The 19,639-nt window shown below is 38.9% G+C and overlaps 1 protein-coding gene across 3 annotated transcripts in view; it reads left to right on the forward strand.

Annotated features, from left to right (window-relative positions):
* GABRG3 (gamma-aminobutyric acid type A receptor subunit gamma3) overlaps positions 1 to 13,991 on the forward strand; it is a 401,625-nt gene extending 387,634 nt beyond the window's left edge. For all 3 annotated transcript variants that reach the window (XM_020796824.3, XM_072994442.2, XM_078390341.1), the window contains one exon: positions 130 to 13,991. In XM_020796824.3, the coding sequence (XP_020652483.1) occupies positions 130 to 408 (279 nt within the window). In that variant the 3' untranslated portion in view covers positions 409 to 13,991. The remainder of the gene's footprint in view (positions 1 to 129) is intronic.
* Positions 13,992 to 19,639: the final 5,648 nt, after the last annotated feature.

Raw genomic sequence — 19,639 nt, forward strand, 5'->3', positions numbered from 1 at the left:
AACACATGCCATGATTTCTCTTCATACCTAAAGTCGCCCAAAATGTCTGCTTGCTAGAACTCGGGTATCTCTGTGATGATAGTTAAGCTGCATTCTTCTTTGTCCTTCCTCTTCTTTTTTTTTCTATAGAATTATTCTGTACTAGAGATGAGGCCTCCTCCCACAGTCATCGCCTTGAATAATGCCATGTACTGGCAAGAATTTGAAGACAATTGTATCTATGAATGTCTGGACGGAAAGGACTGCCAGAGCTTTTTCTGCTGCTATGAAGAGTGTAAATCAGGCTCATGGAGGAAAGGACGGATACACATAGACATCTTAGAACTAGACTCGTATTCCAGAGTCTTTTTTCCAACATCGTTCCTGCTGTTTAACTTGGTGTATTGGGTTGGATACCTTTATCTCTAAGGGAGGGAGAAAGGAAAGGAAACTGTGTTTTCACACTTCTTGGAGACAGTGAACATATGGAAGTCCAGGACACAGCCAGTTTCATCATCATATCTAAATGTCACCTTATCTTTTATCATCAAAGAAAAGAAGTTTTATTTACACCTTTGGCTGAAAACAAAGCAAAAGGAAAACGCCTCACAAAAACTGAAGCATTCATTTCAGGTTTGAATTTTTTTTGCCAAGCACACACCAACCACCATTGTCTGCTAATTATTTATTAATGTTCCTTCCTGATGAAGAATTTTCTTTTTCTTTTTTCTGGGTTACAGAATATGATGTAGCATTCAGGCAAGGAAGCAAAGTACAACTGTTCTGCTAACATTTGTCATTATACACCCTTACCCTTGAAACACATTTTGGGAACAAATGCTTATTGGTTCAGGCTATCTGTATTGCCAGCTGAGATCACCTACTTTTCCTTGAATTTCTCTCAACTCGAGTGAAAAGCCACCAGATTCTCCTTTGTAGCAGCCATGATTTTTGTCTTTGGTCTTAATCAGAAATGAAAAGTATGATTTAAACTGCTTTTCACAAAGATAGCTGTGTCGTTTCAATAATTTTATATCTTTTACACAAAACATAAAATCCATCTGGCTGGCCAAATGCTGCAGGAAATAAATTGATTTCTAGAATAATAAATTTACAACTTGATAAGACTTAGCTTGTTTATGATAGTGTAGCAGACTGTAGTTGATAACAAGTTTGGTTCACTATGTAATAACACTGGGAAGATGTGATTGATTGAAGACTGAAATTTAATTTATTTCATATATATATTTTCACAGGGCATACTTAATTTGTATATGCAGTTCTGTGACTTCATCAGTTGGATTCTTCCATTTAAGTGTGTGAAGGAGGACTTACTGATGGAAGAATTCCATATGTCTTAGGGCCTGTCCATACTTGCATATAGTTATGGTATACAGATGGTTGATAGCATGATCTGGATCTGAAGAAAAGACCACATCCACTTGTGTTTCCACTTAGGAAGATCTACCCTTCTCCTTTAAGAGCTGTCCCACACCTTTCTAACACAGTGCTTTCTAACACAGTGCTAGGGCATGCATTCTTTTTGACATGATTCAGAGCCTAGCAGGCTTAGGGGGCAGATGGAGAAGAACAGTCCAGGAGGCTGTCCAAGACCAGCAAAGGCTCTTCAGCAACCACTCTCTCAGAAACAAACACTGCAAACAGGCTTGCCGCAGCATGGTGGCTACACAGCACCCTGAAGCCTGGGGTCACCTCCACCACTGCAGCTCCAGAGATCACCTTTGCAGTGGCAGTCACGATAGTGGAGACAGAAGCAGCAGTGATTAGGAATGGACAAGAACAGCTGATAGGCTGTGAGCCCTCTGAGTCTGGCACCAGCAACCAGCTTCTGGCCTCTGCTGATCAGCTGTGGAGCAGAGGGGAACAACTGAGAGGCAGAGAGCAGCTGAAAGAGAGGTGGGTAAGCCTCTCCAACAATGCAGCCAGCTTCCTGCTCGTGTTGATCTGGGAAGTAGGAAGGAGCAGCAGAGAGGCAGCAAGCCTCCCCGCCACCACAGCCAGCTTCCCACAAGCCTCAACACACCACTGTTGACAGAAGGGTTACTTAAAAGAGAGGTTAAAATAGATTGCATTGAACATAAGGACCTTTTAAGCATGGGCATGATCGCACCAAATTTTACAGTGTGGACAGGCTCTTAGAGTACCTTCCAAGTAAGCAATCTATAAATGGACATAATAGAAGCTTTTCATATTAGCAGATTAATAAGAGTCCTGTGTGTGTAAACAGGCTTTTCTTGGTAAGAAAGGAAGCTATTGGAGGTTCTGTTATAAACAACAGAGTCTGAACAGTTCTTAGAGATGGAATATTAAGAATTTTTCTAAAAAAAAACACCAACTATTAATAGATTTTAAAATGGAAATGTTTTTGTACTTTTGGAAAATGGTTCAGACATTAAATTGCTGAAAGAGTTAATGCTTGTGTTGTAAACTGTTCATCATAGGTAAATCTCTCATGGTCCTTCCCAAAGGTAAATGTGTTAAAAAATCTGTTTTAAATTGTTTTAAGTATTTCTTCTTTTTAAAAAATCTTTGGGCAAAACAGCATTTTCAGCAGTACCAATGCCATCAAATGCCTTTTTCCCCTGCACCAATCAAAAGCATAACTCCTGTTCATTCCAAAACATGTATTTCTCAATACTGTGCTCAGTTCATATTGTCCTATATATTTTCATTGTCTTGTGAAGCAAGAGTAGAAAAACAAAAAAAAAGAAGAGTGTACTAAAAGTAAACAGTGTGAGAAGTGCAGGGGAAGCGGGAGGTTGCCTCTCGATTTTCTTTTAAAAACCGAAAAGAAAGGAACTCTTCATTTCTGAATGATCTTTCCACCCCCAGTCTCCAAAATGTCAAGAGGGATCCAGTGAACATTAAGGGAAGGGTAGTTGTTCATTGGTACAGCGTGCATTTCATGTGGGAAAAAAATCTGTTTTGGCTCCTGGTGCTTCCAAGGAGAGCTGCAGAAGATTCTTATTTGAGACTTTAGAGAGCTACAACCAATCAGCACAGGCAATGCTTAGCTTGATGGACCAGTGGTGTGATGGACCTATGGACCTCTTATGAATTCAGATTTCAGGGCAAAAGCACCAGAACAATGCTGTATCACTGTGATGAACAAGAATGGTAAATGCATATAGCTGGCTAGATCAGGAACTTGCTTTAGTTCACTAAGCCTGCTCCAGTAATACAGTGAAATATTAATCCCAGGTGAAAGAATTACAATAATATTTTGTAATAGGTTTGGATTATCTCCCAAACAATATACTGTTTGACTTTGGCTTTTTCCTCTTATATACAAATGTGGGTTCATTATTTTCATTCAATCCATATTCCTGTCAGAACATAAATGTAGAAAAATTTTCACAGTCATGAAACCTCAAGAATTTCTGGTAAGAATCACTTGCAGTATTGCTACTTAAAAAAAAGGAAGAAAGAAAGGCATTTTTAATAAGAATAGATAACATAACTATGAAAACTAAGGTAAAAAAAATGAGATCCTGCAAGCATTCTGTTCAACAAAATTGAGTACTTTTGTAAGCAGCATCCTGGATACTGCTAGCTTAGATTAGAAAATGGGCTTTCTTTAAGATAGAAAATAAGTAAAATATTGCTCCACTAAATTTAACTGGGGATTTGCTATTGTTCTCTATGGAACCATTACTGTAAAAAAAAAGGGGGGGATGGCATACTTGCAATTATGTAAGACAGTGAACAAAACTGTCCTTTTATACGATAATGCAGTTATATTCTAGTCTCACTTTTCTATTGTGTTGTGGTACACTATGCCTTAGATATTTTTTAAAGAAATTCTTAGTTTAAAAATCCTCTCACCAAAATACAACAGAGGTTCAGAAAAGGACTAATCCCCTAACTTCAGCAGTGGATTTTAAGAAGTCTTGGGGTGTCTGAGTCTTATAACTTTGACATATATTCATACAAGGGATGTATCCTGCAATTCCTGCCCAACAACAGTCTGTTAGAATGGCAGTTCCAGCAAATCAATTGCAGGACAACATTTCTAAGGTCTAAATTTATTTGAAACTTTTTTTTTTCATCTTTTAGCCTGTCTCAGTCAGAGATTTTCCCTGCTGCAGATTACAAAGCACCGCAAATCTAAATCTGTGGTTCTATGTAGCCTGAGCACATGCTGTGTCTGTTAAATATAAACACAAGAATTTGATATTCCTTATTCCCACATTCATCAATGTTTCCAAGCATAGGTGTAACCCAGCAAAACGTAAGTCCTTTTAGATTCCACCAGTGTCATCAAGACAGTGTTAGACACACACTTGCAAAGCAGTCAATGACACTTCAAAGTATTTCCCTTTGGCAGGATCATACTCATTTTTTCAAGAAAAACTTGCACAAGTAAAAGTTCAATGGCATTTGATTGCCTGGTTGAGCTATGGACTTAATTTACAACACCATAAAGTGTCAGTTGCTATTGCAGAATGTGGTTGAGTGCTGTGTTTTTCTCTTGATCGATTGCCTTCCCGTTACCCTCCTTTCCACTCTGACTACTCGGATATACAAATAATCTGTTATTTAATCTTTTACTTGCCTCCTGAATTTCTCCTCCTGCTTAAAAGGTCAGTATCTCAGGAAGCAACTAGCTGTTATCTGAGTTGAACAAGCTGTGTTCCCCCGCCACCTAGATGAACTAAGTTCAAGTAAGAGATAAAGGATAAAACCTCGTCTAGAATGTATCTTTCTTGAGTACCTTATCAACAGATGTGAAGATAAATGGCCTTGATCTACCACTTGCCTTTAATCTGTTTGTTGCAGAATTTGGCATCAGGTACAGATCAACCTGCGCTGCAGTTCATATCAGCTTCTGGGAGGACCAGAAGAATGTCTAAAGTGGAATTAAGAGATGGTGTTATCCCAAAATAAACAGAGGACCATAGTGTAGGGAGGAAGAAATCGATTTAAGTTGATGTTTTAATTAGGATCATAAAAGCATGAGGACCTGCTTCACACTGAGTCAGACCACTGGTTCATCGTCATGGTCAACTGTGGTCTAACAGCAGGTCACCAGTACTTCACCTAAGATTCTTTTCCTGGTATTCCTGGTGACCTCCTGTCCAGCTGCTAACAAAGTCCAGCCAAGCTTCCAAAACTAGATAAAATTCAATTATGTGTGCTACTGAAGCTGTGAGAATCGGGTCCACCACAACCCCCATGTCCAATGTCCTTTGAGGCATTGAAGGAAGGTATAAGTTGTCATCCCCATCATAGCCTCCTCAGACTGAAGACATTCAGGTAGACGTGTGGTATATGGTACAATCCATATACTAGACACCCATTAAATCAGAGGCAGAAGTAAGCTTTGACTCAAAAAAGAACAGGGATAACAGTGAGGGAAAGAGGAGAGGAAAAGCAGGATATATTTGAGGGGACTTGGAGAAATTTCAAACCATTTCCCCTTTCTGTGATAAAACAGAATCTCTGGCATTTGATGGAGTGGGGAAGACTCTTTAAATAATTGCTCTTTTACCCCTCACAGTGATGTGTCACAATTTTGTGGCTAAAGTAGACATGGTCTAGAGGGCGGGGTATAAATAAATAAATAAATAAATAAATAAATAAATAAATAAATAAATAAATAAATAAATAAATAAATAAATAAATAAATGTACCATATTCCTTTGTGATGCATCTGTCTGAATGATGCTACATCAAAATGTATCGTCCTTACAGAAGATGTGGGAGGTTGGGAAAATGTGTTGAAGGAGGAGAGGTCTTTCACAGGATGACAGGACTTCTGCCGTGATGCTAGACTGATGTAACATTGTTCAAACAGAGACATTGCAGAAGAAAATGGCGGCCCCCAGGCTTCTATTTGCTTCTGTGGGTTGTTGCAGTTTTCTAGCTGGGAACTTTCTGAAAACTGCAAATATACTGATGAACAGATGGGGAAATGTACAGTATTGACATGATTTGGTTTAAAATAACTGGCCCTCAAGGCAGCTCACAAGATTTAACTAAACATGTATACATACAAACAGAATATAATCTTAATACACAAACACAATTATGAAACATAATTGGATTAAAAACTGTCAAAAGCACAGCAACAAAGAAACAGTTCAGGATTTTTTAGAAAATTAATTGTAGAACACAGCAACACTGTTAGATTTAGCAGAAGGCTATGAATGAATGATGAAGCTCTTAAATATTCGGCTATCCCTCACACTCTGCCAGCAGGATCCTTGTTTTCAGCAGCCACCTGGCAGGCAGACATTATACTGCACTGTGCACCCCATTCTGGGAATAACTGGAGCAAGACCAGCTCACAATCTGACCAGGGGGGTCACTCTACCCAAAAATGGTTGGATGAACTCCCTGCTTGTTCAAACTACAGTGGACCCTCAACTTACAGATAGCTCAACTTACAGACTTTTCAAGTTACAGACTTCTCTGGTGGCAAAATTTAGGTTCGACTTGCAGCCAGAGAATCGACTAACACACCAGAAAAAAAACCAAAATGAAACAAAAACAGAACAAAAATGGCCGGTTACGGATTAATCGGTTTTCAATGCATTGTAGGTCAATGGAGACTCAACCTACAGACTTTTTGACCTGCAGCCACTATTCCAGTACAGATTAACTCCGTAAGTAGAGGGTCCACTGTGTGAGCCATAGACGAGTGTGTATTTATTGAACCTAATGCAAAGGGGTAAATGAGAATTGCATTTGACTCTTTTGAATAAATCTTTGCCAAAAAGTTCAAATTTCTTCACAAATGGGACAGGAGAACCAAACCCTTAGGATTTTAAAAGAGTACAAAGGTATTGAAAATGAACTCAATAGATATGTCCAGCACTGTCAGTTGCACCTGTGTTAGCTCAGATGGAAGCAATGTAGTTGCACTGAGGACCAAGAACAACCATTATGTTAACATTCATAATTTACATCTCCTTGCAAAGGAGACTGTGAAACACAGATCCAGTTCTAACTTGAAGGTCTATGCAGCAGTTAAGTTGAAAATGTCACTATGGTGCAGAGTTCTGGTGCTACAGACAGAAGTTACTGTCAAAAGTCAAAGGAGAATAGAGCAGTTCTATCTCTTTCTCTCTAGAACCATATGAATATGTGTGGAAATGACTAGACATTATTTCTTTGACTAAGGGCCTCACTCAATGGGAGACAGATTCCTTATCTAGGAGCAGTGCACCTTTCAGAGGAAAAAGAGCACCTCTTAATTGTGACACAAACTTGCCTCCATTTGCAGCTGGCAAAATAGCTTGTTTTTGTTTTTAAATTCATCAGTCTGGAAACAGCATAGCTTTGTTTGCATATTTCATGTGTCACAGGCAAGAGCGTGGAAAAATGCTCATGCTGAAGGGCTAGCATTCTAAGTGGAACAAATGCGTATTTGTCTTGATCTGTGATCTGACCCTTACGCCCAGTAGCCTGCTAGTGCATCCTTAATATCAAGTTAGAGAGTCTAATGTTTATAACCTCTGAGCATTTCAGCTATAGTTGCAGTTAGTGTCTTGCTATTCATTTTGGGATAAGCAACTGTTAACCTACTAGATGAATTTCTCAAAAAATAGGAAAGGAAACAAATTATGCTTTTGGGTGTGAACAATCACTTGAGATCATTAGAGATAGTAATTGAATAAAGTACATATTTATTTTTCCCAAGTGGAAGATAATGAAAGCTGGCTGGATAGCTCAGTGGTTGAGGTATCTGGCTGTGGAGCATAAATGTTGGGAGTTTGATTCCCCAGTGTGCCTCCTGCGAGTAGAGCCAGCCTGTGTGGCCTTGGGCAAGCTGCACTATCTCAGGGCACCTCCAGAAGAAGGAAGTGGTCAACTACTTCGGAGTATTCTCTAGCTAGAAAACCCATAAGTCAGAGTTGACTTGAGGGCGCATGATTATTATTTTTAGAAGTTAATGAAAGATGGAAAGTGAAAAGTGAAAAAATGGTACACTTAGATGAAGGAGGAAAACCTGTTAGAGATTGTACACACACACAAACACACACACACACACACACACACACACACACACACACACTTTTCGTAATCAAGCCATGCCATAAAACAGGCAGCATTTATGTTCTGTACATTTTTTATAAGTGGCCCCATCCCGCCCTTTTTGTTCACTTTAGAGCCCCTACCAATTTCAGCAGTGCACACTCATTAAGACTAATTTTAATCTGCCCCCCAAAAAAACTAAGGAAGACTGCACAGAAGTAGGGTTGCCAAGTTATAGGATCCCATTCCCTGAGATTTAAAGACTGGAACTTCAGAACTGTGGGCCTGCACTTGAGATGTAATGTGAGGAAGACCATTGTGTAAAAATTTAAAATTAGTGTATGTGCAGGCTTGGGTGGTTGGGAGGGAGGGAAAAAGAATGTGGATTTCCTAGACCACCTCCTAAAGAAATAGATATTCAATAGACATTTAAACATCTTTCCACTGAGTTAGTGAGCCCTAGAACAAGGTGGAAATGGGGACGGGGGGAGCGCAGCCCAGCGGCACTCGTCATTCTTTGAGTGACAGAGTTGCATCTAGAGCATTTAAAGTCTCTTAGCTGCTGTAAAGAAATATTTACTATATTCGCTTCATTCGATAATGAAAGCTCAGACTCTTCAGACCTTTAGTGAATATCACTGTTCCGAACAGCGGCTGAAATCCTGTCACACAGGTCAGCATGCGCAATTCAAAGCTGTGCAGTAGTTCAGGAAGCTACAACACAACGGAAGCGCTATTCATGAAGCACTTCTACCTCTGCGCCCTATAATGGTAGCAACAAGCAGGAATGGGGACTCGAGTTTTATAAAGTCAGACTTAAGTTGCATAGGTGACCCGACTTGAACTTGACTCAGTTTTTGTTTGTTTGTTTTCAATGACTCGACTCGATACGTGGCTCAGAACCCACCCACTTCCCTCCCTTTTTTCTTAATAGGAACTCAGACTTGGGGCTTGGCACTCAGGACTTGGTACCAAAGACCCAGACTTTGGACTTGGACCCAGGGACTTGCCAGCACCTCTGGCAACTGGAGTCACGCAGTTGGCTGCCTAATTCTCCTTGCCTGGACAGAGCATCCAGCATACTTACACAAGTGTAACTTTACATTATATGAAAGTGAACAGGATTTCCACCTAGAACTGCTGGTTTTTGCTTCAGACCTGTTGGGTTGTACTCAGTGATTCCTTCAGTTGTTAGTAGTACAACATTACAGTACCCTCTTAAGAAGTATGCTCTATAATATGTTTATGAGCTGTCCACTCCGTTTATTTTGGCTATGTGGCTCACCTGAATTGAGGAACTCACCTTCTCCAGGCTGAAATGTCTAGACAGACCATTGGAGGGGAAAGATTTGGAGGGGAAGGTCTCATTTGGACTATTTCGTTGGCCTTCTTTCATATTCTACATCTTTTCAGACTGAATTAGCCTCTTCTGTCACTCAGGAGAGCCACAAATCCAAAAGCAACTGCAAGGCTAGAAGGCCTCATCAGTAACCTTATCACTGCTAAAGTCGCAGGCGAGGTAAAAATGAACAATCAAGCAGAAAAGCATCTGGAAAGAAAGAAGAACAAGAATGGCTGACCTTTTCAATTTTGTTTTGGAGTGCCATAAGCCAAAGCTTTTCTTTTCATTCCAAATCTTTTGGTGCAGCTCACAGCCATAGGATGGCAATGGATATCTTGAACTTCATCATCTGTTGACCTTGATAATCTACCAAAGATGACCCACAAGCATTGCAAGGTAATCAGATAGGCTAGAGATGGACCTATCTACCCATGACTACCAACCATGACAATCCAACTAAACCCTCCATATTTCAGAGACGTATTGGATGGTGACAGCCAACAGGATGGTTGTCTTCATCATGCCATGTTGTGAGCTTCCAAAACTGTCTGGCTTGCTTAGAAACAGAGTTTTGGAAACTGTTAGGAACAGAAGACTCAAATAGATCAAGTATGATTGAATCTAACAAGACATTTCTTCTCTTACATTTCCATTTGATTCACTAAGCAATGTATCATGTCTAGGGTGTTGTCCAACACAACTGTGCCAAATCTCTGCAGCTTGCTAAACATTATTCTATTCCTAATTTTTCATACTTAACACTCCTTAATAACCTCTAAAACAGACAAAATTGTACCTAACCTTTATGTTATGCATGAACTGATTTCTTCACCCATATTATCCTTACAATACAATGGCAAACACTAGTGATGTTCATGTAAGGTTTGTGTAACCTGCCACAGCTAATGGTGACTAAGTCATAAGCTGCTGGGACATGTTTCAGTTGCACCATCAGGTACATGGCAAGTAGGCACCCAAAATGCATCCTGGGGCTCCATCAATTAGCTGTGACAAGTTATAAAAACCTTATACAAACACTAATAGCATTATTGCCCATGTGAGGTTACACCTGTATTAATAACCACTATATTTTAAATGTATGGGTGAAAACCTAGAGTGGAAGAACATTTTTTTTTTCTAAAGCCATTACAGTGGACCCTCTACTTAAGGAATTAATCCGTATTGGAATGGTGGCTGCAAGTCAAAAAGTCTGTAAGTCGAATCTCCATTGACCTACAATGCACTGAAAACCAATTAATCCCATAACCAGTGGTTTTTATTCTATTTTTATTCCATTTTGGTTTTTTTCTGGTCTGTAAGTCGATTCTCTGGCTGCAAGTCGAATCTAAATTTTGCAGCCAGAGAAGTCTGTAACTCGAAAAGTCTGTAAGTCAAGCCGTCTGTAAGTCGAGGGTCCACTGTATGTGAATTAATGGCTAAAGCATCCTGAACAAACCATTTTAATTCTTTCTCCTTTGGACACCCTGACAGATAATTCTCTTATAGGCTGCAATCCTTTTGCCCCTGAGAGAACATACCAGGTGTCATAGGACTTTTTAAAATCTCTACCTACAGCAGTAGAAAGAAGGGGTCGTCTTCCAAGCAGGGAACCCAGCCTCATGTATCTTCTCCCGCTGATTCTCTGAGAACAGAACTCATACCCTGGACACCATGAAGGAGTTATGTTGATAAAAAGATTATGTATGCACAATACACATAGGGTGCCCCACTTCCCTGGCATGCCTTCAGAATGAGGGAGGAAGCAGACCTGCAGCTGCCATACTTTATACATTAGCATCAAGAGAAGGATAAGAAGGAAGTAAGAGCCCCAAATGACCAAAAAGCTACCCACCATCTTCAACCTACTGGCACAAAGAGGGTAATGGAAAGCATGGTTCCTCTATGACTGATTTCCCTTTCCTTCTCCCTTTCCTTCTGACAAGAGAGTTTAGAAGAAATGTCTGGGCTTCTGTCTCTGTACAAATAATTTCTGTATAAAGCAGAGGTGGGCAACTGCTTTTTCCCAAATTGTCCAGTTATTTCACTGTTTCTAGATTGTGTACAAAAACATGGCTTTTTCTCCCTTTTGTCAGGTTACTGGAGAGGTGGAGATGCTATTTTGCCTCTCCACTTAAAGGTGGAGAGGCAAAATAGCATTAAAGTAGGAGCTTTGGGAGTTTCAGTTCTCTATTCTGGAGAACTTTTGTTTCAACGATGGCAACACTTTGGCAGGATCCCGGAGGCCAACGTGGTGGCCTTGACAGACCTCATATAACCCATGAGCCATAACTTTTCCATAAATCATATGGACTTCTGTTTCCGCACAGATAATTTCCACAGTCTGAAAAGTTCCTTTTTTGGATTAAAAACTCTTTAAAAATCCCAGTCAGTATAGCCACTGGCTGTAGTTTAAAAAAAAGTAACTCTGATTATTCTCTCTTCATAGATCATAGGTGTGTAAGCCTCTTTCATATAATAAAGAAACCTGGAAACATACCAAACTGCATTGAGAGAACCATATGTGGAATGCTGTCATATACAAGCAGGATCTAAGAGTACATTGAAGCTGAGTATGTGGAAGTTGGGAAAAGGCATAGACAACCCCTTCCCCCCCCCACACACACAGAATAACATTTACAAAGAAGATGGAGGAAGAGAGATGAATGAAGAGAAAAGGCAAGAGTGATAGGCAACATACTGGGCTACAGGCTTCTTCTTCCCTTTTCATAGTCTAGTTATTCATACAACAATAAAGGTACCCTGGTGGTCACCTGGTCGAAAGCCTACTTAGATGAGCTCCTGCAGCCTAGGATGCAACTTCAATACTTGCCTTCTTCATTTTGCCTAATAATGGAAATAATTATTTTCCCCATACTTTGGTGCCTGGGCTGTTTTATGTCAGATTTCTAACCTCCCATGTTTTAAGATTTCCAGGTTCATGTGCCTTGATTAGCTATGCAGAGGAAAGATTATTGTGCACATTCATGTTGCAATAGTGGGAAATACTGCATCTGCCAAAACAAACTTTATCACAGACCGTAATTCTGCTCATCTGACTACCCTACCAGACTCTAACAATATGTTCACTGCTGGGATCAGTTGTTCTTTCCTTTCAAAATCAGAATAATTTGCACAATCAAAGACTTATGTATTCAAATGTGGATAAAAATAGCAATGATCTTATTTATATATTATCGTGATTGACTTTTACAGTACTTACAAATAGGTGGTTGAGAAGAGGATATAAAAGATGTAAATGAATGAATGTGTGCATACATAAAATAAAAGTGAAAAGATTCCCCCAAATTTAGAAAGTTTGAAAGTTAGAGTATGATAGAATAAAACAGGGGAACGGGTACTATGTTCTTATTAGCTTTTTTTTGGTACACTCATCTTTTGACAGGGTGACAGGTTTTCAGACTCAATGGCTGAACTGCAGTAAAAAGTTATGATTAGCGTAAGTCTATTGAATTAATGGGGATTTGGTGAGTCAACTCCTCTGTAAATTCCAGGGATACACTGGGCCTGCTTTAACTGCTGTGTATTACTAGATTTCAGCCACTGAGATTAAGAACTCTCTTACAGACTTTCATGCTGTCCATGCTCAAAGGCAATTCAGGTCAAAATAAACTAGAGGTCAAAACAAATAATATGACATCGGATGGGGAAGAAAAATGTGCTCTGTTCTGTTCTATTGGACCAAACTGTAATACACTAGTATATTGAGGTAGCTCAGGTGGTACTCAGAAATGACCTACTGTGTCTATCAGATTTCATTTCTGGGGCCTCCAAATGGCCATGCCAGCTGGAATTTACAGGTACTATAGCCTCAGCACATCTAGAAGACATCTGTTTGCAAAAAGCTGATGTACAGCTATATAACACACACGTATATATTGACAGAATTGGTTTGACATGCGTGAGGACGAACTTACTGTTAAAGGCATTCTCTTTATTAAGGGATACAACTGATGTTTTAAATATGTAAGAAAAGGTATGTGTTTTGTTACTGTGGCATCCAAAACCAAATGTATACATAGCAGACCTAATTAACCAAACTGGTGGCTTGGAAATATTCGAGCAGGATCATAAAGTTCAGTTTGATTATTTACGTTGTCATTCATGATGAGATCTTGTTCTGTAAGAATAGTTCATGGGTTCAGGTATTTAAAAGGAAATGAAGCTCCAACATGTCATTGTACTATTTGCTTTTGCGTCTGACTTTCTGTTTGCATTACTTTGGAATACCAATGAACTAGGACATAAAACTTTCAAAAAACGATTTGTAAAAATTACCACGTTAACCCTTTTTCCACCACCATCTCCATTAGCAGTGCAGCTTGTGATGTTCTAGTGAAATGAAGACTAAATTCTGTGCCCAACGTGCCTTGATTAATACAGGTAGCACTCGTGCCAGTATGCCATTTTTTCGCTTAGGGAACCATTTTAATAACGTCCACAGAAAGTTCCATCAGTTTAATAAAGCCAACCTTTTCAGTCCTTACCGAGACAAGTTCTGCAGAAAGCTCCCCACTAATAGATACCCACACATACATCCAATTTTGTGTTAAGAGGTGGGGCTGTGTGTCTCCAGACCAATCTTTATATTTGTATTTTGACTCTTAACATTTGTATTTCTGAATACAAATAAAAGTGCATATTATCAAAACATGGTATGGTGTAATTGATTTCTATTCCATTTTAACCCGAAGTTACCTAATTTGCACTTCCTGTATCAGACTGATATGCAGCTGTATTTTGATATTCACATTTAGCAGTTTTGCAATACAGTTCCCCAGTTCTAACCCTTATGTGTAAAGGATGAATAGAAAACAGAATCCCTGCACCAACCGACTTTGTGGTGTTTTCTGATTTGATAAAAATTCCATTGTTAGCAGTAGGGTGAATGCTGTAATAAGGTTAAGTGACGGATTTAATTTAGACTTCTTATATTTGTTGATGCCACTGAGAATGTTAATATATCACCAGAGTGGGGCCAGCCTATTTCCCACATAAATATGTTGCTTCTTGTCATCATGTTCAATGAAGAAACAGGATGGTAACATTTTATTTTTCTCTCAGTGTGTTACACGGGCTAAAACAAAAACATATCCTAAAGCCAAAAGCACAGTAGATTCCTTTTTCAAAAAAAAAAAAAGTGTTTTTAAGCGAAGTAACTGACATTTAGATACAGTGTTTGCAACGCTTTAGTGACAATGCTGCAGAATACGTACATTACAGGTCTAGTTCAGTGGGGATTCTGCAACAAAATGTGACTCTGGATAACCAAAATGTCCTGTCCTGGTGCATGAGGGAATGCACAAATGCAGATACTAGGAAATGTGTCCTCAAAAATGCTTCTATTGATTAAATAAAGTTCAAAAACTCATTGGCTAAAATCCTCTTGCATAACTATACAAATCGTGTAACTTTTGGAGGTAAAGTGCTCTAAGTTAAAAAAAGTTAATCACCCACCATAGACATAATCGGTTACAAACAAAGTCATACAACTCAGTATCAACTGATAATGTCTGAAGTGATTTCTTACCTTGGGGCAATTTGCTTCCAAAGGTTGTCGTTTGTGCTACATCAACACAAATAGGAAAGAGGATTTTATCGATAACATGAAGGCAAAGTACATATATGAGGAAAAGCATGAACACAAATGCATATAGTGTAGTAGTGGAAATGTATACAACCATTCACACAAATCTGCATGCGTAAATGGGTGAAGAACCAGGACATAATGACTTTAAGATTGGGAATATTGAAAACTGAGCAAAACAAAGATGGGTAGTACTGTGTTCAATATATGTACTGTATATGCTATTGGCCATGTTAGGGAATGCAGCCTTTTGTTTGTTAGACTTAACAGCATTAAGATTTGACACCTGAGAGGTAATCTACCACTGATGATTTTCCAGCATTGCCACTGAAGTACCTTTGTGTTCTGAATTTGGGTACATGTGAGAGAATGAGGAAGAGAGTATTTGAGGCACTAAGCCCTGTTTTTTTTAGGGAAAATTACCTTGACAGCCTTCTTATCATACCTAACATTGAAGTCTATGGAATTCTTGTTTCTCCCCCATATTGGTTTAAATGATAGCTTAATGTCACTCTCTTCTGATCCAAAAAAATCAGAAGATAAATGGCTGAAAGCATTTAGTGAGGAAGAAAAAAAAACTTGTTCCAAGATACAGGCATGTTGAAAGATGCAGCTTTCACCCATTCTTTCTGAGCCTCCTTTTTCAGTGTCACATCATCCACACTGCAGTGAGATGATGCTTGCCGATTTGAAATTGTCAAATTACACTTCTGTCAACACCTTATACAACAAATCAGAGAACAGAGCTGAGATTGCTGGACAAAGACCTTTAGAACTCTTGCAAAGCAGACCAATTTCTTTTGTGTCACGTGTAATAATAATAACCATGTGCAAGTCAATTCTGGCTTGTGGTAACCCTTTTCAGGGTTTTCCAGGTAGAGAATAGTTCAAAGTGGTTGAACATTCCCTTCTTCTAGGGGTGCGTTGGGACTGCGTAGCTTATCCAAGGCTACACAGGTTGGTTGTTCTCCCAGGAGGCACAGGGGGGGGATGGAACTCCCATCCTCTGGCTCTGCAGCCAGATATATAAACCACTGTTCTATACAAATAGCTTTATGTTATATATGTGTTGTCTAATGACCTAAATGGGCAACAGAGTCAGAAGGAAGAAACCTCTGTGACACCACAAAGATGGTTCAGAGTGAAACCTTAAAATAATGCCATGGCACTTGCCAGCTGAATATTCTGTAAGGTTTTGGTCCTAGAAAACAGAAGATGCAAAGTAGAAAATGATGATGGATGGTAACTTTTATTAGATCAACATCTGTTATTCAGCTGACTAATTTGTAGCATTTCTGTCCTGGTCTTCCAATAAATATTCGAGGCAACTTACAATCAAAATGAAAGTAATATGGATTCAATAACAATAAAGAATTTTATTAGACCACAGAATACAGTAAAAGAGTTTTTGAAAACATAGATAGCAACAGAGATAAAAGATGATACATCTGAAAGGGAATCTTTGCTGCCTCTCTCAAAGTAAGGCGGCAAAAAGATGTATCAGAATATATTTTATTTCCCTTCCACACCACCACCATTTAAGTTCAAAACACAGGATAACAATAAAGTCTGAAAAAGAAACTGGCCTGAATCGAAACAGATAATTTTGCTGGCATGAGTTCAGCAACATACATTTCAGCAGCAAAATGCTGCTAATTTGTTTGTTTGTTTGTTTGCATGTTTACATTTTTATCCCACCCAACTAGTAAGCTACTACTCTGGGCGGCAAACAGATGAACAACAAGACATAAAAATAATAGAAGGCAATAAAAAATAGCAAAAGAAAAGGAAGTTAAGAGGTCAGTGTATGCATTTCTTGTTTATTATTTATTTTATTTATTTATTTTGTTGTGCTCTAAACTGCATTTAAGGAATGTGACAAGAAATGCTGCCATAGACTTCTCAACTAATGACAGCTCGCTGCTAACTTTTGTGCCTTTAGATTTATGCTAGTCAGCATAAGGCAGTGGTTTCCAACCTTGGGTAACCCAGGTGTTTTTGAACTGCAACTCCCAGAAACTCCACCCAGCATAGTTGGTGGTGAAGGTTTCTGGGAATTGCAATCCAAAACCATCTGAGTTACCCAAGGCCACTGGGATAAGGAATCGGATTCTGCCATTGAGTCTTAAATTGTAATCTTATACATGGTTACTCAAAAGTACATGCAACTAGAAGTCTATGCTTATGTTCATCATGCTGACAGAGGACTGCAAACTTTAAAATGTACCACTTTAAAATGACCAATGGTACCTCAGATGCCATGCAGCAAATTTGTTCCCATATGTTAGTTGAAGGGGGCTATGACTGTACGACACAGCATGGGACTGCTTACTTACAGTAGGTCTTTTGCATAAGATCAGTACTCTAGTGTGAAATTTTATTTCAGTCCAATTATGTTGATAATGGGTGGGCCTGCATTAAACATTATAACCGAAGGGAATTTAAATTTTTGAATTTACAATGAATCATGAGTGCATTGACAAGAACAAATAGGAGTTCATTATGTAAATATTTTCCCAAGCCAACTAACACACAGTTATACTCAAAATTGGATTATGTTTTGCCCCAAAAGTAACTTCTCCACACTGTGGTTATACTATACAAGTATGGTATTTTATTTATTCATAGCAAAATACAACAATGAGGACCTGCAGATAAAACCGTATGAGTAAGATGGCAGGTCCAGAGTTACCCCCAGTTCTGTAGGCTCAGTCAGTAAACAGAATTACCTAAATCTTTAGATGCCATATAAAAGATACCTGTTAATAAGATTCACTTCATGAAGCAAAGCAGTCTCCCAATTTCAGGCATAGCTTTATAAAGAAGTCTGAGGGTATTTCTAGGTAGAAGGCTCCTCATAACTAGCAATTCAAATGTACTGCACAGGTCATTTTACCTTTTTTTTTTTCCTTCTTGATGGATTTTCCATGGTAAGGACAAAACATGAGAAGCAGATGATGACCATGTACAAAGTCCCCATAAAATGTAGTGAATGTGGCAAGATGGCATGATAAAAGCTTTACATGAAATAGCTCTAGAAGTGTATAATCCGTTTCTAATGTCTATTAAATGGCCTGATCCTCTTGATCTAGCTTTAGAAATAACCAAATAAGAAAGGTCTATGGTTGTATTTCAATGTCATTATTATTAATAAGCTTTTAAATACCATAATGCCATTTGATTCTTTTTGCCTTCCATTCCATTGAATTCTTGGGGTGGTGGCTTCATTATTTGTGGATCTGCAGATATTACTTTCCCTTCCTGTCAGCCTAATTTTCCCCCCTCAGGACAAAAGCATTATTCAGTTTTTGTGGGACATAAAGTAGAGTTAAATTGATGATGATTCCCTAAGCTTTTATAATAACAATATCATTAGTTGTATAACAAAAAGAAAAGAAGAGGCGTCGCTATGGTGCGTCTGAGTAACGTGGCCCATGAGGCCACCACATGTGGCTCAGCAATTACAGTACAACCTGACTTTAGGAAGGAAGGGCAGGGGGAAATGAAATGAAATAAAGGACTTATAATTGAAAGGAGATGGAGAGCAGCAACAGCTCCCATCCAGTCTGGTCTAATTCAGTTCAGTGCAGTCCAGTCCAATCCAAATGAATACATTTCACTTATATTTAATTGAGTTGCATGTGAGTATATGTGATTTCCAGAACTAAATTTTATTTTATTTATTTATTAGATTTTTACCCCGCCCCTCTAGACAATGTCTACTCGGGGCGGCTTACATAGATAAAAGCACACCAATATAACAAAAATAAAATCACAAAAAATATAGTTATAGCAATTAATTCCAAGCGACACATTACCAAGATGGCATGACTTTAAAAGAAAAAAAAAATAGAAATAGAAATCACTTAATTGACTGGAGGGAAGACCTGCTTGAATAGCCAAGTTTTTAACTGCCTTTTGAATACTCCCAGTGAGGGTGCCAGCCGAATGTTGGTAGGGAGAGTGTTTGTGGCAAGAGTCGTCCCCCCCCAAAAGAAAGGGAGTCACCTAATGGAAGGGCCACCCATCCTCAAGACCTCTGTCTTGTCCAGGATGATAAATGATGCCCAATCCAAACCTGAACTAAAAATATGCTTCATTGCTATTCATTTTTGTGAACAATGAGAAATGTCCCCTCTCATTTTCACTGTTCTGATGACTGGTTCTTGACACCATTTTTCCCCTCTGTTTCTGTCCTCACTCCCTTCACCCATTTTCCTCCACACTGCTGATTATTCCTAATTGATGTGGGAGTCACATGATTTTTTACGATAATATCACAATACTATACCTGACATGAGGACCTCACAGTGACACACAGAAAAATTTGAGTTGGTCACAACAACCAATAAGAGGAATTCAGTAAAAGTTACTTTGCTGGAAAAGTTGTTTTGCTGCACTGTAAATCTGCACTGTTCGTAATGATTTGTTGAGCTGTATCAAAAATGTGCTTTCTTTGAAGGAAGTTCCAATCTGCAAAGAAGCTGGATTAGTCTATTTGTTCTATGGCAACCTCCCTCACTGGTTCCTCCTCCTCCTACCTCCTCGTCCTCTGGAGTTTCATAAAAGAGTTGTATATAAACAAAAAGTCACAGAAGAAAGTGACTAGGCAGGCTGTGTCCTCACATTGATGGCCTGGCTGCATAAGAGACACTACAGACTTTCTGAGTAAACTCCAGTCTTCTCACAAGTTCCCTGACACACCATTTGAG

Source organism: Pogona vitticeps, chromosome 3 (genome assembly GCF_051106095.1).
Source record: "Pogona vitticeps strain Pit_001003342236 chromosome 3, PviZW2.1, whole genome shotgun sequence".
Taxonomy (NCBI): Eukaryota; Metazoa; Chordata; class Lepidosauria; order Squamata; family Agamidae; genus Pogona; species Pogona vitticeps.